We start from the raw sequence: 19,323 nt of genomic DNA, 5'->3' as shown, positions 1-19,323 counted from the left end.
TAGGGCAGGTGGACAGAGGCTGACAGTTGGGGCAGGGGACTGCGAACCTTTCTGAAGCCTCCATCAGGCTCTTCCGATTCTGGCTCGGGGTCCTGCACCCTGCGAGGTGAGGGGCCGCCCTCGGAAGTGCTGGGTGGAGGCGGGCAGGGCATCAATGGGGCTCCCTGCGGCCCTACAGACAAACCCAAACCCTTCCCTGCCCACCCTGTACCTGGACTCTGGGCTGCGGTCGGCCGGCTCCGCCTCCTCCCCCTGCGGGCGGAGGTGGGGTTCAGCCTGATGCCGGGAGGGGAGTCTGGCCCACCACCCTGCCGTCAAGGCCCACCCATAGCCCAGCTCACCCCGCCTGGGCCTTCCCACTCACCTCTGCAGGCCCCCTCCACTCCTTGCCGAATTTGCGGTGCTCCCTGGCGGCCTGTGGTCCCTGACCCTGCCCATCAGGCACCTCTGCTGGGGGGAGGGGCAGGAATCAGCCCCGAAACCTGTGGAGGGGCCCCTCCCTGCCCTGTCAGGGTCCCTAGCCTGACCCCCCAAGAAAACAGCACAGCAGGATAGATGGGAGGGGAGCGGGCAGGAGCCACCTCCCAGACACCAGACCTCACCTCTCCGGGCAGGGCCTTCAGAATTCTCCACCCCAGGGATGCGGGGACGACGAGATGGGTCCTAGGGGACAGGGGCAAGGAGGTCAGAATGGTCAGAGGACATGGGGTCTTATACCACCCACTACCTGCTCATCTGACCCCTCTCACCAGGCTCTGCAGGCATGACTTCTCTGGCTCTGGGGCCTTCCCTGCTACCTTCTCGGCTTCCTTCAGGTCAGTCAGAGTCACACCCTGGCAGAGTGGGAGCAGTCAGGGGTCCTCGAGCTCAGGGCTAGCCCCTTAGGTCCCAAGTCCAGGCTCCCAGGTCCTCCTCCCTTAGACCAGGGAGTCCTGGTCCCCAGCCCCTCCTTCCCAGGACCCACAAGAATTCAGGCCCCCAACCCCCTTTCCCAGGACCCAGGAGCCCAGTGCCCCAGCCCACCCCCACACCTGTGTGGACCTCCGAGACTGGCGCATGAGGCGGGAGCGAGCTTTCCTCTGGGATTCAGACTCCTCATCCCGCACAGGCATCTGATAGGACCTGAGTGAAAGGTCCCAACTTCAGGGAGGGTTCCTTTGCAGCCCGTTCCTGTCCCACCCATGCTGACACCCTTCAGGGAAGGTAAGTTCTGTCAGAGGACTTCCAACTCACAGCAACCCTGGGACAAACCCCGTAGGGAGCCCGAGACCCTGGGGACACAGCCCTGGGCCAGCTAGGTTTTCCCAGCGGGCGCGAAAGAGGCTTTCCACCCCCTGCCTCTTCACCTCCGCCTATCCTGGGAATCAGCTGGGGGCGCTATGGAGGCTACAGGGACATTTGGCTTCACTGGGGATTCAGACTCCGGAATCCTGGAGGGAGGAGTGGAGTGATCCAGAGGAGGACGCCTGGAGATCTCAAACCTGTGTGAATTCATTCATCCAGCAAATATTATTACTTAAGCTTGAGTTACATGGCAGGTGCTAGAGATACAGACAGCAGTGAGCAAAAGATGAAAATCATCTCTGCCCCAATGAGTCAAACATGAACAGAAAAGAGGCAGAACAAACAATAAGCATAAAAAACCCTCATATGTCATCTGACATGCCAGAAGGCCAAAGTACTTTGAAGCAAGGAAACAGAAGGGGTGGGAGGTGGGAGAGTATGTGTGTGCAGACACTGCAGTAGCATGAGCAGGTGGTCAGAGCGGGCCTCACAAGGACCTGAGCAGGGAGTGGAAGCAAGCTGGGGAGTTGCAGAGCAAAGGCCCTGGGGCAGGAGTCAGAAAGGGATGGGGTGAGAGACACAGACAACAGGAGGTCATGTCACTGTGACCCTGGAAGCTTAACTCTGAGCTTTTACTTGATGTACCAGAGGACAACTGAGGCAAAGAGCAGCCAAGGGCAGAGATCCCAGAGAGCAAAGGGACTTGCTCAGGATCATACAGCCCCTACCCCGACAGGCCCAGGCCCTTCCTTGGCACTCACAGGGCAGAGGATTCCAGCACCTTACGGGAGGGTGTAGGCGTGATTCTGGCAAGACGGGGCTCCTTGGCCTGTGTAAAGAGAGAACGGAGAGAACATTCTCCTCGAACAGGCAGGGCTCGGTCCCCTGCCCCTCACTCCACTCACCTGAATGGAGGTCCCTTCCAGCCAAGAGGAGGAAGCTGAGCGCTGTAGCCCCACCCCAGGGGTGCCCTCAGCCTCCCGTCTGTCTGTGGGACCCAGGGTACTAGAGCTCCCCATCTTCTGGAGGCCAAAGCGCCTGGCGAAGGGAGCCTCCTCTGAGGGCTGTGGAAGAGCAAGGTCTTGGCTATAGAGAAAAGATCCTTCCAGAGGCTTCCTGTGTTACCCCAGAAGGACCACAAAAACCACAATTCCCACCAACCTCTGGAGGGTGGAGCCAGAAAAAAACAGTCAATGGGTCTGGAGACTCTAGAAACTAACCTTGACCCTACATGCCCTGAGAAGAGGGTTGCACAGTTGATGGTATCAACTCCCCCTCCCAAAACAGCATGACCATCCAGAACATCCAGACTCACCTTGGGGCTCTGAGGGCTAGAGGGTGGCGGGGAAGACACTCCATTGAGAGTTCTGGATTCTGGAGAGGGTGGCTTGGTGTAAGAAAATGGAGATGCCAGCTGCCTCTCAGAACCAGCCCCTCCTCCCTCAGACCAGGAGTCCAGGCCCCAGCCCCTCCTCCCTCTGACTCAGAAATCCAGGCCCCCTAGCCCCTCCCCCCTCAGACCCAGGAGTCCAGGCCCCAAGCCCCTCCTTCCTCCCTCAGACCCTGGAGTCCAGGCTCCAGCTTTCTCTTCCTAGATTCAGAAACCCAGACCCTGGCCCCTCACCTGTGAGGCCTTCTTCTCCCTCATCCTCATCCTGTATCGGCGGCCCCCCTGTACCCCCAGGCCGGCGTTCCTTGGACAGGTCCTGAAGGGAGATCTTTTCTCGGCTGCTCAGACGACACACAGAGCTCCTGGTGGGAGGGGGAGGGTATTGGGGTCCAAGTCCTGGGGGACTCCAACCCACCCACCCAGGCACCTACCCACTACCTTCGGTGTTTGCTGCTGGAAGGCACCTGGGGCTCCTGGCTCTTGCTCTGGGAGGCCTCCTTCTGGTTCCGCAGCTGCAAAGGGGGAAAGCAGGCTGCTGGGAGGGCCCCACAGCCCCAGTATCCAGGGCCAGTGTGCAGGGCTATGCTGCATGGCTGTGCTGGTCTGAGCTCAAGGATGCTCCAAGGGTGGGCATGGAGGGTCTGTGGGCTCATCCGAGTGTCTTGCAGATGCTGTGCAGCATCTGGGTCCCTTGAGTTCTCACAGCCACCTCCTGGCTTCCCCACCTCCAGTCTCATCCCCAGAAGGATCTCTCTACTTCCCAGGGTGCCCTGCTTAACAGGGACACTGGCATAGTGCTCAGAACCAGGAGCCCCTGCCTCCTCTCTATGGCTCACTGGGCACTGGCCCAGCCTCCACACAACAGTTCCTGCCCCAGGACAGCCAGTCACCCCCGGCCCAACCAGCAAGCCCCATGTGCAGGAGGACTCTCCTCTAGGCTGGACACAGGCATATAGATTGTGCTCTCCCTCGCCAAGAGTTGACCCTGCCTCACCCTCTACAAACCCTGTGATGGCCCCATCATCTCCACTCTCAGCCTCATGCTACCCTCTGGCTGGCATTCAAGGCCCTTCAGGGCATACCCCTGTCCCAGGCCTCTCCTGCCTCATGCTCCCACCCACTAGCCTTGGCACATGCTGTTCCCTCAAATCTGAGCACATGCCCTGGATGTGAGAAGCTATCTACCAAGGCAGAACTATAACCAGCCTTTAAACAGAGGGGTCTGTGTCCAGGTAGATGGTATACCTGCCCCTGGCTGGAAGCTCCAGGCAGAGGGCCTGGCCCCCTGAAGATGCTGCTTGCTACTAACAGGGTTTACTATCTGCCAAGCAACATTCTAAATGTTCTTCTTGGGTAACAGATATATTCCTTGTAGAATAACATACACTCCATGTAATTCTTCATAAAGGTACACACACCATTACCCCATTTTACAGGTGAGGAAACAGAAGCCCAGAGGGGTTAAGTGACCAGCCCGAGCTCACACAGCAAATCCATGGCAGAGCTGGGATTCAGAGCCCAAAGTCCACACCAGTCATCCTTCACTCTGCATTTTTCCAGCAGCAGGCCCTGGCTCCGTGCTGGTTGACAGCATCCCAGGGCACCAGGGCAGATGAGGCCCAGCCTGAACCTGGGATGGATTAACCTCATCTGTATCCCAAGGTATGACTGGGCCCCAGACTCTGCCTCCTCCCTTAACTCTTCTTCCTGACTCCATTACCAGCTGGGGAGGAGCTAGGCCACCAGGGAGGCCTTCCTCAGCCTGCTGAAAGGAGGGAGGGAGCCCAAGACTCACATCCTCCTGCTTCCGGGCCAGTTCCTCCAACAGACTCAGCACCTCTTCATCAGCCAGGTCACAGGGACGTTGCCCCTGGTGGAGGGAGAAGAAGGGGAGGGGTGGAGCATGAAGGAGGTAAGGGAGGCCCTCCCCACCTTCACCTCCACCAGACCACCAGCAGCCCGGCCCTCACCGCGTGGGTCAGCGAATCCATGCCCCCACCGTGCTCAGCCAGCAGGCGGCAAGCATCCTCCACACCCCAGTGGGCCGCTGCGTGTAGGGGGGTCCAGCCATCCCCATCCCGGAGCTCCGGGTCGTAGCCAGCCTGAAGGAGCAGCCTGGGGACCAGGAAGGCTTAGAATCAAGAACCAAGATAGGGGTTCTGCACCGATGGCTGACATCAGCTGGCTGTGCTATGACCCAGACATGACAGCTCTGAAATGACCCCGGGCAGGTGGTGAAAAGCCACTGCGCAGAGACCCACCCATCAGGTGGCCGTCGGAACCTTGCTCCTTGTACCTGAAGGGGGTCAACTCTCTTGATTTTTCACCCCTGGGTGTGGGACAGACAGCCCCAGAGCCTATGAAAAGGTGGAGACCCCAGAAGGGGCAGCCTTGGGGGTGTTAGGGTTCTCAGAAACCACCAGCTTAGTATGGCAGTTCCCAGTCAAGGCGACACTGCCCACTGGAGGACACCTGGCAGTGTCTGGAGACATTTCTGGTTGTCACAACCTGGGAGTGGGTGCCAGGGATGCTACTGACATCCTACAGTGAGAAGGATGGCCCCACAGCAAAGACTGATCTAGTGGCCAGCCTGAGGAACCCTGACTTAGAAGACTCTATTAGATGGGATGCCTGGGTAGCTCAGTGGTTGAGCGACTGCCTTTGGATCAGGTCATGGTCCCTGGGTCCTGGGATGGAGTCCCGCATCACGCTTCCTGCAGGGAGCCTGCTTCTCCCTCTGCCTATGTCTCTGCCTCTCTCTCTGTGTCTCTCATGAATAAATAGATAAAAATCTTAAAAAAAAAAAAAAAGACCATTAGACCACAGGATTTGGGGGAAGGCAATCCTGCCCACAGCTTGCGGCTGCCTCTGGAGAATTGGCATCAGGCTCTGTGTCAGTGGAAAGAGCTAATACAAGGTGGGAGGATGGAGAGGAGATATTTAATAAGGAGGCTTTTCAAATGAAAGGGTCCCTGTGTGGTCCTGCTGACCTCACCACTCACCTTCTCGAGATCCCAAGCTCCCGCCACGTGCCCAGTGTGTGTGGCCACGGCGGGGGGTGGGGGGTGGGGGGGTGGTACCCCACAGCACATGCTGATCCCTCTGCCTGGGGTGGGAGTTCACGTGGTCACCAGCTGTCCCCAGGCCAGAGGTCCTGCAGGCCCTGCCCACCACCCTGTTTATATCCTTCTATCTGGAGGTTCTCAACCAGGGACAGCACTGGCCCCCCAGGGGCACCTGGCAATGCCCAGGCATGTTTGGTTGTCATGACTGTGGTGGGGGTGTTCCTGGCACCCAGTGTAGAGCCCCAGGATGCTGCTCAACATCTTAAGATGAACAGGGCACAGTGCACCCTGTTGTCATCCAGCCCTAGGTCATGAGCATGGAGGCTGGCAGGCCCTTCATGCACTCAGGGCCTCCAATGTGGCCTGCTTCTATGCTCACCTGGCTCCCCAGCAGACCTGCCCCATTTGCCCGTGTATCCCCAGTCCTAAAAGATGGCCTGGCATACAGTGGGTGCTCAGTAAGTCAGTCTTGAGTCAATGGCATCAAATAATTGCACACCTCTCATCTCTATGAGAACATCAGTTACACTGTCTTAAAAATGCAGTCAATGGATCTGGTTGTAAAGAGAAGCCATTCAGAGGGGCAGTAATGAAATGAGATTCAGAGATAATGTCTGCATCTGAAGCACTTGAGTTCTGGGGCAGGAAATGAGGCTGCCCCCAAATACGAACTCTCCACCTGTGTGTAACAGCACCGGCTCTCGGCTGGACACGCTGTCATGGGCCGAAGCAGAATGTCCCAGTCTCCCTGGCAGCTGTGAATGACCAGGTGAGTAACTGGGATGATGGTAATGCCAAGTAAATGCCAGGTGGTCTGCCAAATGGGATGTCAGCGTTAAGTGTGTACGTCACTTCTGGATTGTTCTTCTAAAAGGACATCGACATTTGCTCTCTTTGCCCTTGCCTCCTTCCTGCTATCTGGGATACAGATGCAATTGCAGCTGGTCCATCAGCCACCTGAGACTCAGGGGTGGAAGCCACAGCCAGAAGAGAGCAGGGCTGGGTGCATGACTGGGCCCAACCATTTACAGTATCCCATCCCTCTTGCCACAGGGATTGGCTTCAGGATGGGCAGGTATCCAAGGCGGCCCAGTGAGGATCAGACCAGGTCTTTTGCTGCAAGTACAGAGGACAAAGCATTCTATACTCTCACAGTAGGTAAGCTACTAGGACATGAGCCTGGAGCTATTAGGGGTCATCTTAAGTACCTCACAGGAAAACCTCCCTAAAAGCCCAACACAGAGGTGAGCAGAGATGAGGGATTCATCTCTACTCTACTTTCTGACTAAAAATAAAGTATAAATCACAAAGAGAGAGGAGGAGTAAGAACTAGAGCCAACCACCTCAATAGAAAGGGGTGAGGAGGGGCAACTGTGTGGCTCAGTGGTTGAGCATCTGCCTTCGGCTCAGGTCATGATTCCAGGGTCCTGGGATAGAGTCCCCCATCAGGCTCCCTGCACGGAGCCTACTTCTGCCTCTTCCTATGTCTCTGCCTCTCTCTCTGTGTGTCTCTCATGAATACATAAATAAAATCTTTTTAAAAAGGGGGGAGGGGGTGAGGCAGCCAAACACAGATGAGGCCCAGGTGAGGACAGTAGCAAGAGAACATGCGCTGTTTGAATACATGTAATGTAAAATACATATGTGCCAGATAACCTGGCTTTGAAATACAGAAATAAAGACTGCTAGAACTACAAGGATGAACAAGCAAAATTCATAAGCATAGTAGGAAATTTTAGGGGACACCTGACTGGTTCAATTGGTGGAGCATGTGACTCTTGATCTCAGAGTTGTAAATTTGAGCCCCATGCTGGGTGTAGAGATTACTTAAAAATAAAATCTTTTAAAAAAAGGGACGCCTGGGTGGCTCAGTGGCTGAGCATCTGCCTTCAGCTCAGGTCATGATCCTGGGGTCCTGGGATTGAGTCCTGCATCGGGCTCCCTACAGGGAGCCAGCTTCTCCCTCTGCCTATGTCTTTGCCTCTCTCCCTGTGTCTCTCATGAATGAAAAACAAATAAATAAATAAAATCTTTTTAAACAATCTTTAAAAAGGGCAGCCCCGTTGTCTCAGCGGTTTAGCGCCGCCGTCAGCCCAGGGCATGATCCTGGAGTCCTGGGATCGAGTCCCACGTCGGGCTCCCTGCGTAGAGCCTGCTTCTCCCTCTGCCTGTGTCTCTGCCTCTCTCTCTGTGTGTCTCTCATGAATAAATGGATAAAATCTTTTTAAAAAATAATAAAATAAAAAATCTTTTAAAAAAATTTCTTTCTACACCTCTCACAGGAACTGCCAGAGTAGGCAGATGGAAAGAAAAATCACTAAGAATATAAAGGATTTAAATAGCACAACTATAAAGCTGACCTAATAACCTATATACAACGCTGCACTTGATAGCGTGGCTCTTTTCCTGCTTACACATACTCAGGTATAAAGCAAACCTCAGAGGATTTCAGAAACCTGGAATCACATAGAACCCGCTGTCTGACCATGGTACGATCAAGCCAAGAAACGATGATGAGAAAATTCCATGCATCTGAAATTAAGGACATACTTCTAATAATCCAGGGGTCACAGAAGAAAGACTATAAGTTGGAAAATGTTTTCAACTGAATAACAAGGAAGAACCTACGCATCAGGACTTGTAGACACAGCTAAGGCTGTATGTACACAGAAATACATACTCAGCCTGCATCCATAACTTAAAAATTCCACAGGAAGGTATAGACTATGTGAAGGAACAGACAGGCCCAAGGCAAGGAGCAGGCCAAAGGGAGGACTACACCAGCCCAGCTCACCTCATCACTTCGATGTAGCCCTTAGCGGCGGCCACATGCAGGGCAGAGGCCCCCGTCCGGGGGTGCCGGGCCTCTGGCATGGCACCCCCGTTCAGCCAGCATCTGGTGTCATGAAGCAGCAATTCCTCCTCAGCCCGTTTGGCCGCCTCCACATCCACACCTGAGAGGAGGAGAAGGGGCAGCAGGTGAGAATCACACTTCGAGCTCCAGGTGGCACAGGGCTGCAGCCCTGCCGGGTCCCTCCTCTGGGACTTGGAGGACCTGGGCTTCCCCACTGGGTCTCCATGTCGCTGCTGGGGAGCAGAGGGACCAAGGATCACAGGCCTTCTCTTTTCAACTGAAATGTCAGCTTTTTGCGATTTCTGAGCATAAAACCTCAAGTTTACGGAGCAAACCCAATGTTTGATGACATCTGACTCTCAGTAGCACCACCAGTAAAATCCTTAGCCCCGCATCTTCACACACTTTGTCATGAATATTTCTGTCACCCGGGAATAGGATAAACAAAGCAAAGAGCCACCAAATAAAGTGTTGTGTCACTGGGGCAACAGCTCTGTCCTATCCACGGGCTAATTCCGGTTCACAGCTGTGCCATCACCTAGCACAATCAAGTGAGAGGCCAGCATGCTTCTCGGTCGGTCAGTTTCACCATTTCCCTCGGTTTCATGGAAAAGCTATACTGTATTTATGGATGTAAAAGTCAAGTTATGACTTTACATGTTAGTGGATTTTGGATCAAAACAGGCAGCCTTGTTGACGCTGGAATAGTATGTTGACCATCACTAAGAATCTGCACTTTGATTGGTATAAACCTTCGGGACAGGAGTCAAAAATGGTCTTTTCCAGAAAATATTCGATCTTTCTCCTTTACGGCTTTTTCAACTGTGAGGCTTCTCACGCTTACTGAAGTGAGCCGTCCTCATGTGCAGCTACTGAGCACTTGAACCGTAGCTAGTCCAAACTCACATGGGTTATGAATGTAAAGTATACACTGGATTTCGATGTGTGGAGAGAAAAAGCATGCAGCAACCCACAAATAATTTTTTTTTTTTTTGGTTAGAGTGAGGAGAGTGTGGCGTGGGGGGACAAGGGGAGAGGAAGAGAGAGAATCTCAAGCAGGCTCCATGCCCAGTGCAGAGCCTGACATGGGGGCCGACCTCACGACCCCGAAATCCTGACCTGAACTGATATCAAGAGTTAGATGCATAACTGACTGAGTCACCCTGAGGTGGGGGGTTTAATGGAGGTTAAATAAAATATATCACTAAAATTAATTTCACCTGTATCCTTTTACATTTAGTATCTGCACCTACTTAAAAATTTTCAATTACATTTGTGGCTTATGCTGGCTTGCCATTGGACAGCACTGGCAAAGAACCACTTGGGTTCTTTAAACATTTAAATATGACAGAGAAAACAGACACCCCCTGTGTGCCCCTCACACATCTCATCTGTTCCCTATGGCCCCAGAGGTAACCACCATCACAAACTTGCTTTCATGCACTTTATTTTATCCTTACTACATATTCTGTAAACTTCTGTCCTAGGTCTACACGTGGAATCCCAGAGTGCACTCCCCACTGCAACACGGAAGCTACCCTGAGCCGATTGTACATTTGCACCACCTGGCGGTACCTGGGCACTCAGGCCTGACCCCTAGTGGGATCACCTGGGGTCTCTGGTTTGGCAGCTGTCCAAGGAAGGTTTGGTTGCTGAGGGCCTACCTGGAGGTCCCAGGCTGTGGTGGAAAGGCCAGGTGAATGCTGAGGACTCAGGGACACTCCCCATCCCACAACTTCCTTAAAGGGAATCACCTTCAATCCTATTAGAGATGCCTATGCCTTTCTTGGGCAGGGAGGGGTGGGGTTGGCTGACCTTTTATTCAACCACCATCAGTATCCTTTGACGTGTTCATACACATCCTTCTGCAATTTGGTTTTGCTGAGATCTGACTGTGTTTATTGATGGAGCTCTTGATTGGGGTTGGCAAACCTGTTTGGTTTTTCAGTTTTGTTGTTGTGGTGATGGTAAGACAAAGGTAACATAATGTGTCAATTTTGCTATTTTAAACTGTGCAGTTCTGCAGCATTTGGACGTTCACAATGTGCAACCATGGGCCCCCATCCATGTCCAGAACTTCCCCATTATCCCAAAAGGAAACCTCCCATAAAGCAGTCATTCTCTGTAGCCCACTCCCCCAGCCCCTGGCAACCACCAATTTACTTCCTGTCACTAAGACTGCCTATTCTGGAAGGCATCTGTGTTTGTAAATAAAGTTTTATTGGAACACAGGCCCATCATTTACATTTTGCCCCTGCCTGTAGTGGGGAAAGCAGCCACAGAGGATAGTTGCAACATGACAGCGCCTCCCACAAAGTCTAAAATATTTACAGTATAGTCTTTCAGAGAAAAAGCTTGCCAGCCCTGCTTAGATCATTATTTACAGATTAGTGATTTATCCATGCTTCTTTTGGTGTAGGCCCTCACCTTTCATGCCTGCTAACACCCAGATGAAGATTCTTGTCCGAGGGTGGGAGGGCCTGTCAGGTGGCTCCCTTCCTGCCCAGTGCTGCATCCTTGTGGGCAAAGTGGCCAAAGGGTGCTGTCTACACAGGACACGGTGGCTGGGCTGGGGGCAGCATCTGCTGCAGGGCTCCTGCTGGCCTTGCTGGCATCTACGCTACCACCTTTTTAACGTCTTCCCTATACTACCCTGCGTTCACCCCACACAGCTCCAACATGACTGCACCCAACGCAGGGCTCCACGGGTGGCTACATCACCAGGCTTAACCACCCTCCCCTCTTGCCCCAGTGACTAGCATGGTACTGGCTCGGACTGAGGGTGGCGGCTTAGACAACTGAGGAAGCCTAGTCCTGGTTCAGCTGGAGTATCAGTCTGAACTGTTAGAAACTGTGAGAGAGGGGCAGGCCGGGTGGCTCAGCAGTTTAGCGCCCTTCAGTCCAGAGCGTGATCCTGGAGACCCGGGATCGAGTACCACGTCGGGCATCCGGTGTGGAGCCTGCTTCTCCCTCTGCCTGTGTCTCTGCCTCTCTCTCTCTCTCTCTCTCTCGGTCTCTCATGAATAAATAAATAAAATCTTTAAAAAAAAAAAGAAAGAAAGAAAGAAACTGAGAGAATCTGCCTAAGAACAAGGTCAATGCAGAGTTCAGTACAGTGATGGTTTTCTTTGTATGCCTGAAGTCTGTCCAATTCCTAGACTTCAGTTACATAGCCCAAAAATTGTATTTTTTTTTAACCTGTGGAAAAATATACATAAAGTTTACCACCTTAACCCCTTTTTAAATGTGCAGGTCAGGGGCATCTGGGTGGCTCAGTTGGTTAGGCGTCTGCCTTCAGCTCGGGTCATGATCTTAGGGTCCTGGGATCAACCCCACATTGGGCTCCCTGCTCAGCGGGGAGCCTGCTTCTCCCTCTCACTCTGCCATTCCCCCTGCTCATGCTCTCTCTTGCGCTCTTAAATAAAATCTTTAAAAAGGGGATCCCTGGGTGGCGCAGCGGTTTGGCGCCTGCCTTTGGGTTAGGGCGCGATCCTGGAGACCCGGGATCAAATCCCACATTGGGCTCCCGGTGCATGGAGCCTGCTTCTCCCTCTGCCTGTGTCTCTGCCTCTCTCTCTCTCTCTCTCTCTGACTGTCATAAATAAATAAATAAAATTTTTTTAATAAAAAAAATAATAATAAATCTTTAAAAAGATTTTAAAAAAATAAAATAAAATAAAAGTATAATCACACTGTTGTGCAACCACCACTGACATCCTTCTCCAGAACACTCTTATCTAGCAAAACTGAAACTCGGTACTGATTAAACAGCAACTCTCCATCTCCCCGCTCTGCCAGCCCTCAACACCTACCATTCCACTCTCTGTCTACGGATTTGACCACTTTGGTCACATTCCTCACGAGAATGGAATCATACAGCACTTGTCCTTTTTATGCCTGACTTATCTCACGGAGCATAATGTCTTCAAGGCTTGTTCACGTTGCAGCAGTGGTCAGAATCTCTTGCCTTTTTAAGGCTGAATAATATTCCATTGTGTGCACATACCATATCTTGTTTATGCATCTGTCCGCTGACGAACACTTGGGCCGTATCCACCTTTTGGCTGCTGTGAACATAGCTGTACAAACCGCCTCTCCGGCCTGAGCCAGGCTGCAGTGGGTTCCCACAGCGGCAGCATCCAAGCACCATCCTGCACGCTACTTTGAATCACAAAGTAAGGAAGATGCCTCCACAGTAGAGCCACCTGGCCAGTGCCCTTCAATGAGGTTCAAGGCTAGCATCAACAGCAACAGGGCAGACACATGGGGCCTGTCTCCCGCAGCAATGTGCTGAGAAGCTCCTGCCAAAAATGCAGAATTGAATCTCCTGGTGAAGCAGAGGCCAGGTCCAGGCTGAGGGACATGTCATGTGAGGAAAGCAAAGGGAAGCTAGGACACAGGAGGACAATGAGCAGGGAGGGCATGGCCCCAGAAGGATCCAGGAGGGGAGGCCACAAGTTACAGTAGCATCAAGGTCCCCGCGCCCACAGCAAAGTAGCGATGTGACAGCCCGTGTCCCTGTTCCAGGAGATACTGGCTCCCATGGCAGGACGGGGGTTACATTGTCTGCAGCACATTCTCAAGAAGCCTGGGAACAGAGAGGGAGGCAGCCAGGAAAGGAAGAGAGAAGGGAAGGGAGAGGGAAGGTGGGGAGCTATTTATGTATGGTGGGGGGAGGGGGAGAGGCAGGGCGACTGCAGATGTGCCAGAACGGGACAACTGATCGACCTCTAGCGTGTGATTCCACTAGAACAAGACATCCAAAATGGGCAAGTGCATGGGGACAGAGAGCTGAGTGGTCTCCTAGGTCCGGGTGGTAACGGGGTGATCGAACCCTCTGAAACAACATGCTGATAGATGCACCATACCAAAAGCACTAAAAAAACAGTGGGCTGCACACACTTTCGAAAAGAATTGTGTGAGCTTGGAACCACATCTCCACTTAGCCGCTCAAACCCGGGCAGAGCTCAGGGAGGTCACATGGGTGCTCCCCAGAAGACCATCCTAGCCTTTCTCCAAACAGGAAGTTTCTCAAGGTAAAAAGTCAAAGGAGAGGAGGGAGCTCAGCTCTGCCTTAGCTCACTGCCCCTTTTAAGCAGGGCAGGGGGTGCCCTGACACAGATGCCCACCTGCCCACCTCCCCGTGGCTCTCCAGCAGACACCAGAAGTCATCCTGCCCCAGCTGGGAATCTAGGGATCCAGGCATCTGGGCATCACCCTCAGCGCCTGCTCCTCAGAGCCTCCATGAACCCGCCACGAGGCCCTCCAGACTCCCAGCCCTGTGTACACACCTCAGCGGCCGCCTCACTGCACCTGGACCAGCACCCCCAGCCCTGTGTCCTCTGCTTCCAGGCCAGTCAGCCCACAGCCTTCCCCACACACCCCATTCATCAACTGGTCCTACACAGCTGTGCAGGGCGGGGGGGAAGGGGGAGCGGATATGGTTGGTCATAAGCTCCTCTGAGAACTTGCTGGAAACAACACACATTCTGTCTAGAAACATGAACTTGGTAATACACAGAGTTGCAGAGGATCCTGGGTCCCACATTAACGACCACCAGGGTGCAGTGACCCGGTGCACAGGAGGACCAATCCCCCAGGACCCCTGCCCGAAAAGACAATTCCACTTAAGAGACCCTCACCTCCTCGAGGGCAGGGCTCTTCTGCGTGTCCAGCAGTGGCACAAGCACTCTTTATGATCACTCCCCATGCCAAGCAACCCAAGGGATCAGTACTCACACTCCCACTTCACAGGAAAGGAAACCAAAGCACAGAGAGTCGGAGAATCCTAGGATATGCAGGGGCTGACCTCTGCGCCCTGGCAGTCTTCCCCCTTGTGCCCACAGTCAGCACCCAGGGGCCCACCTCGGTAGGCGATCTCTGCCTTCAGCAGCCCCTCCATGGCATCTGACTCAGCCAAGTCCAGGGGCAGGTCCCCATCGCTGTTGACAGCGGCAATGTTGGCCCCGTGGCTCAGGAGGTACCTGGAGGCAGGTAGGGGCAGGAAGGTCAGGGCTGAGGGGACTGAGCTCCAGCCCCCAGGGGGACCCCACTTACCCTTCCCCACCTCACCTGGCGATGTCCAGATAACCACAGGAGGCAGCCACATGCAGAGGCGTCCAGCCCTCATTGTCGGCCTGGTTCACCGTGGCACCCTGCTCCACCAGGAAGCGTACCACCTCCAGGTTCTCATCGATACAGGCCTGGAGCACAGAAGCCACAACTGTCAGCCCTCACCTGACCCAGACACCACACACCCAGAAAGGCGAGACCCCTGCAGAGACCGTGACACAGATCCAGGCGACAAGCAGTTGTGACATTCAAGGGAGAGACCCTGATGTCCCTAGGACAGATCCTGGAAGGTGCCAACCCTATCCCTGGAGGACCCATCAGTACCCAGCTATTTAGGACACCCCTGGCTTCCCAAAGGTTAGGTCTGCTGGGCATTTGGAGTTCAGTGGAGACCATGACAGTAGGATACCCAGACCCCTGCAAGCAGGAATTGGATAAAGAGAGGTGGCTTTTCTCCAAGTGTAGAAATCCTGAATGGTACTTTGTGAGAATATGATGCACCCCAGTCACCACCAACAGCACAGGGCTTCCAGTGACGGACAACTCCTCCCTCAGACCAAGAGTCCAGGCCCCCAGCCCCTCCTCCCACAGACCCAGGAGTCCAAGTTCCCAGCCCCTCCTCCCTCAGACCCAAAAGTCCAGGTTCCCAGCCCCTCCTCCCTCAGACTGTGGAGTCCAGGCCCCCAGCCCCTCCTCCCACGGACCCAGGAGTCCAGGTTCCCAGCCCCTCCTCCCTCAGACCCAGGGGTCCAGGCTCCTAGGCCCTTCCTCCCTCAGACCCAGGGGTCCAGGCCCCCAGCCCCTCCTCCCTCAGACCCAGGAATCCAGGCCCCCAGGCCCCTCCTCCCTCAGACCCAGGAGTCCAGGCCCCCAGGCCCCTCCTCCCTCAGACCCAGGAGTCCAGGCCCCCAGCCCCTCCTCCCTCAGACACAAGAGTCCAGGCCTCCAGCCCCTCTTCCCTCACACCCAGGAATCCAGGCTCCCAGACCCTCCTCCCAGACCCAGGAATACAGGCCCCCAGACCCTCCTCCCACAGACCAGGAGTCAGGTCCCCCAGCCCCTCCTCCCTCCGACCCAACGGATACACTCCAGGAACTGACCATGGCCCTGACTTGTACCCTGAGGAGAGACTCCTGGCCCCTGGGGCCCAAGGCTGTGCAGAGCTGGTCAAATCATTAAGTCCCTGGAAACAGGGCAGAATGATGGTCCTGGACAAGACCCCTAAAGGAGTAGGGATGGCTGTGTTAGCATGTGCCCAGAGCCTGGGGCCCAAGACGCAGCTCCCACGCACGGAGGGCCAACTATGTACAGACTATTGTGCCAAGGGGTCTACACTTGGGTAGATCCTCTCTCATCTTCCTGCTGTCAGGGCTCTTGTACTGCAGAGGAAGAAATCAGTCTCAGGAAGACAAGAGCCCCAGCCTGAGTAGGCACAGCAAGTGGGAACAGGGCAGGGTTTTATAGCCCAGGGCACACACAAACACCCGGTGGGCACTGGAACCTGCCCTGGGTCAAGGAAACGGGTGGACCTGAAATCCTGGGTTCTCAGGGTAAATTAACCCCCCAACTCCCTCACCTCTCCAAAACCGCCCATCTGGAGAAGGGGGAGGAGGCCATGAGGGCCAAGAGCATGAAGTCATGGAAACTCAGGCCGTGAAAGGGGGGCCACACGTGCCCTGGGAACGGGATGAACTCGGCTTCGTTTATTTCCACCCGGTTGTCATGGTGATGGGGGGGTGTCGAGGAGAGAGATGGGCCTTTCCCTTTCAAGGACCTGGCTAGGCACAGGAATCCATGTGAAAGATGCCCAAGGCCTGGGCACCAGGGATTCAAGAACCCAGACGACAGCCACCACCCTCTCCCCAGACCCAGGAGCCCAAGCTCCTCCCCACCACCCAGAACCAGAAGTCCAAAAGCCTCCCTGCCCCCAAACCCAGGAGTCCAAGCCCCTCTCCCCAAGACCCAAGAGTCCAAGACCCTCCCCAACCCAGACCCAGGAGTCCCAGCTTCCATCCTCCCTATTCAGACCTGAGAACCGTGGCTCCCGATCCCTTCTATTCCAGACCAGACCTAACCATTAGGCAATTTTGGGGAAAGGGGAGAGGAAACTGGCTTTATCAAGTGGTTAACGGACCCATCTGAAGCAGGCACTGGGATCTGAGAACTCTGGGCACACGACCAGAGCAGGGGGCTGATGCCTGGGGACCCACTCCAGGGAGAATTCAGAAAGGAAACCACAGCCCCAGGACTCACCCAGACGAGGCAGCCAACTGTCCCAGGTTGTCTGGGACTTTCACTGCTAAAACCAGGCCAGTCTCATGCAAACCAGCATTAGTTGGTCACCCCACAGCAGATCTGACCCAACCCCAGCTCGCCCGGTTGCTGGCCATGTGACCTGAGGCAAGAACTTCCCCTTTCTGAACCCCCAAAGCCCTAACCGTTCAGGCCACCTGCAAAGTGAGTTTACCAACTGCTTGCCTGGAGAAGGGGAAAGATTGCACCTGAAAGGGCAGCCTGACAGGCCAGGTCAGACTTGCCTTTTGCAAGGATCTAGGCCCAGGAGGGTGACAGAGGAGGGCTCAGCCTGAAGAACAGGACCAAGAGTGCCCAAGGGAAAGTCGAGCGGAGCTAAGGTGTGGATGGTGGAAGAGGAAGGGGGATACAGGAGCCTCAGGCCCCTCTCTTGGGCTTGCAAGTACTCTACAAGGCCTCAAAGAAGCAGGACCCTCCTCTGGGCGGAAGACAATTTCCCAGACAGCACTAAAGACTCTGGGTGGGACAGGCCTAGGAGTTGGAAAGGAGAAAGAGGGGAGGGGTGGCACTCAGACCAGGTGGCACAACTCCCCAGAGGAATGCCTCTGCTGCTTCTGAAGGGATTTCCACACAGGCCACCTCCCTCCTTCACCAGAGCCCTGCCAAGAAGGGCTGCCCGCTAGTCCTGCTGCACAGGTGACACTGAGGCACAGAACGGACAGTAACTTTTGTAACCACAAGGCTGAGGAACTGAAACTAGAACTTAGGACTTAGACAATTCTGCTTTCTCTCAACTACTCCTCACTTCGTGGGGACCTGAGAAGTGGGCCTCCTCAAACATCCCTGCCTCCCCCACCAGCCTTTCCTTCCCAGGGTCTTCTCTGGCTCCATCAATTACCAAACCCCACGGATTCTGGCAGGCAGGAGAGGGCTGAGGACTCATCCAGGAAGGGCATGGTCTCAGGGATGAGACAGGGGGTGGGAGCTCTCCTGTGGCCAGTCCTGTCCCTGATGCTCCCACTGTGGGGGGAGCAGATAAATGCATCCAGAACCAGAGAGAGTCCTGGGGCGTAAGGTGGCCCTCGTTTTGGGACACAGAAACACTGGAGGCAACAATCAGGGAGTCTTGGAAAGGCATAGGGGCCATGCTGTGGAGGAGAGAACCAGCAGGGTTCTAGAACCCCTCGTGGAGGTGGTATGACAAGAGCCAGAGAGACCACAGAGTCTACAGGAGAAGCTGCCCAAATGCACAGGAGAAAGCAAGATGACCCAGAATAGAGCATCGGGTGCTTTGAGGTTCCCTCAAAAAAGGGCAAGAATACAGGCCTAGACAAGGGGAAGGGGCAAGAGACGAGGAGGTGCCTGGAAGACACATCCCTGACACAAGGCCTACTGTGAGAGACCAGAGGTGGCACAGCCTCCAGAAAGAGAACGCAGCCAGTATCTGGGTGGACATAGGATGAGGTGATCCAGACCTAGTAGAAAGTGGCTCAAGCAAGAGCATCCTCACACAGCAACAGATGGCACTGCCCAAGGGTGAGAAGGAATGGCGAGGAGGACGCATTGTGCAGCAGCACCATGGAAGATCTGGGCCTAGCCAAAGATGTAGCACAGGCCGGGGACTAGGGGAGGAAGCTCCTTAGGCGCCAGAGAGGAGGTTGCTGCGCAGTGAGGGTGGTACCCGGCTGGAAAGGGGAACAGCGGGGTACAGGGGATTTAAGTACTATCGCTCTAAGAGGTGCCACAGTAGACGGGACACCGACGAGGCTGGTAAGGCGCGCTCAGGGTCGGGAGGAGGCGGCGCCAAGTGACCACCACCAAGACCAGAGGCATGCACCAGACTGAAGCTGTCAGCAGTGGCTCGGGTCCAGGGAGAGGGCGGCGCAGGGTGGCAGAGACCAGGGCCGGCTGAGGAGGAGGCTCAAGGCTGCAAGCGGGGAGCTCGAGGTGGGCGGGAGCGGAGAGCGGGGCGCAGGCCAGGCCTGGCGACCGTGACTCAGGCTGGGAGGATGCTCGAGGAGCCTCGGACCCAGGGCGGACCAGGTCCCGGAAGGGGCCGGGGCGCTGACCTGGTGCAGGGCGCTGATGCCGTCGGCGTTGGTGGAGTCGAGCACTGCGCGGGCGGGCGGCGGGGCGGCGGGGTCGAGCTCGGTGCCGGGGCTGGGGTCCGCCGCGCGCAGCATGAGGCGCGCCTCGTCCAGGTCGCCGCCCGCGCAGGCCGCCAGAAACTCGGCGGCGCGCTCGAAGCGCACGGTGCGGACGCGCCGCTCCCCGGGGCCTGGCTCGGCGCCCCCACGAGCCCCCCATTGCCGCAGCTGCTCCTGCCGCCGCTCGCGAGCCGCGGCCGCCGCGGCCCCCGGTCCCGCCCCCGGGCCGTCCTCGCCCGACATCGCGCCGCCCGCCCG

The 19,323-nt window shown here is 55.3% G+C and overlaps 1 protein-coding gene across 7 annotated transcripts in view; it reads right to left on the bottom strand.

Annotated features, from left to right (window-relative positions):
- Positions 1-19,323, bottom strand: part of PPP1R12C (protein phosphatase 1 regulatory subunit 12C) — a 26,815-nt gene extending 7,492 nt beyond the window's left edge. For 2 of the 7 annotated variants that reach the window (XM_077915005.1, XM_077915013.1), the window contains exons 1-18: positions 18,988-19,323; positions 14,666-14,796; positions 14,459-14,577; positions 8,534-8,693; positions 4,645-4,789; positions 4,470-4,544; positions 3,113-3,186; positions 2,909-3,036; positions 2,600-2,658; positions 2,190-2,348; positions 2,046-2,113; positions 1,347-1,481; positions 1,032-1,122; positions 750-833; positions 603-663; positions 365-450; positions 212-252; positions 48-129 (exon numbers count right to left, since the gene is read on the bottom strand). In XM_077915005.1, coding sequence (XP_077771131.1) covers positions 48-129; positions 212-252; positions 365-450; positions 603-663; positions 750-833; positions 1,032-1,122; positions 1,347-1,481; positions 2,046-2,113; positions 2,190-2,348; positions 2,600-2,658; positions 2,909-3,036; positions 3,113-3,186; positions 4,470-4,544; positions 4,645-4,789; positions 8,534-8,693; positions 14,459-14,577; positions 14,666-14,796; positions 18,988-19,308 — 2,019 coding nt within the window. In that variant the 5' untranslated portion in view covers positions 19,309-19,323. The remainder of the gene's footprint in view (positions 1-47; positions 130-211; positions 253-364; positions 451-602; positions 664-749; positions 834-1,031; positions 1,123-1,346; positions 1,482-2,045; positions 2,114-2,189; positions 2,349-2,599; positions 2,659-2,908; positions 3,037-3,112; positions 3,187-4,469; positions 4,545-4,644; positions 4,790-8,533; positions 8,694-14,458; positions 14,578-14,665; positions 14,797-18,987) is intronic. The other 5 variants (XM_077915008.1, XM_077915019.1, XR_013389361.1 and 2 more) reach the window with 4 other exon arrangements.

Source organism: Canis aureus, chromosome 1 (assembly GCF_053574225.1).
Source record: "Canis aureus isolate CA01 chromosome 1, VMU_Caureus_v.1.0, whole genome shotgun sequence".
In the NCBI taxonomy this organism is placed as follows: domain Eukaryota; kingdom Metazoa; phylum Chordata; class Mammalia; order Carnivora; family Canidae; genus Canis; species Canis aureus.
This window is presented reverse-complemented; position numbering and strand designations above follow the sequence as displayed.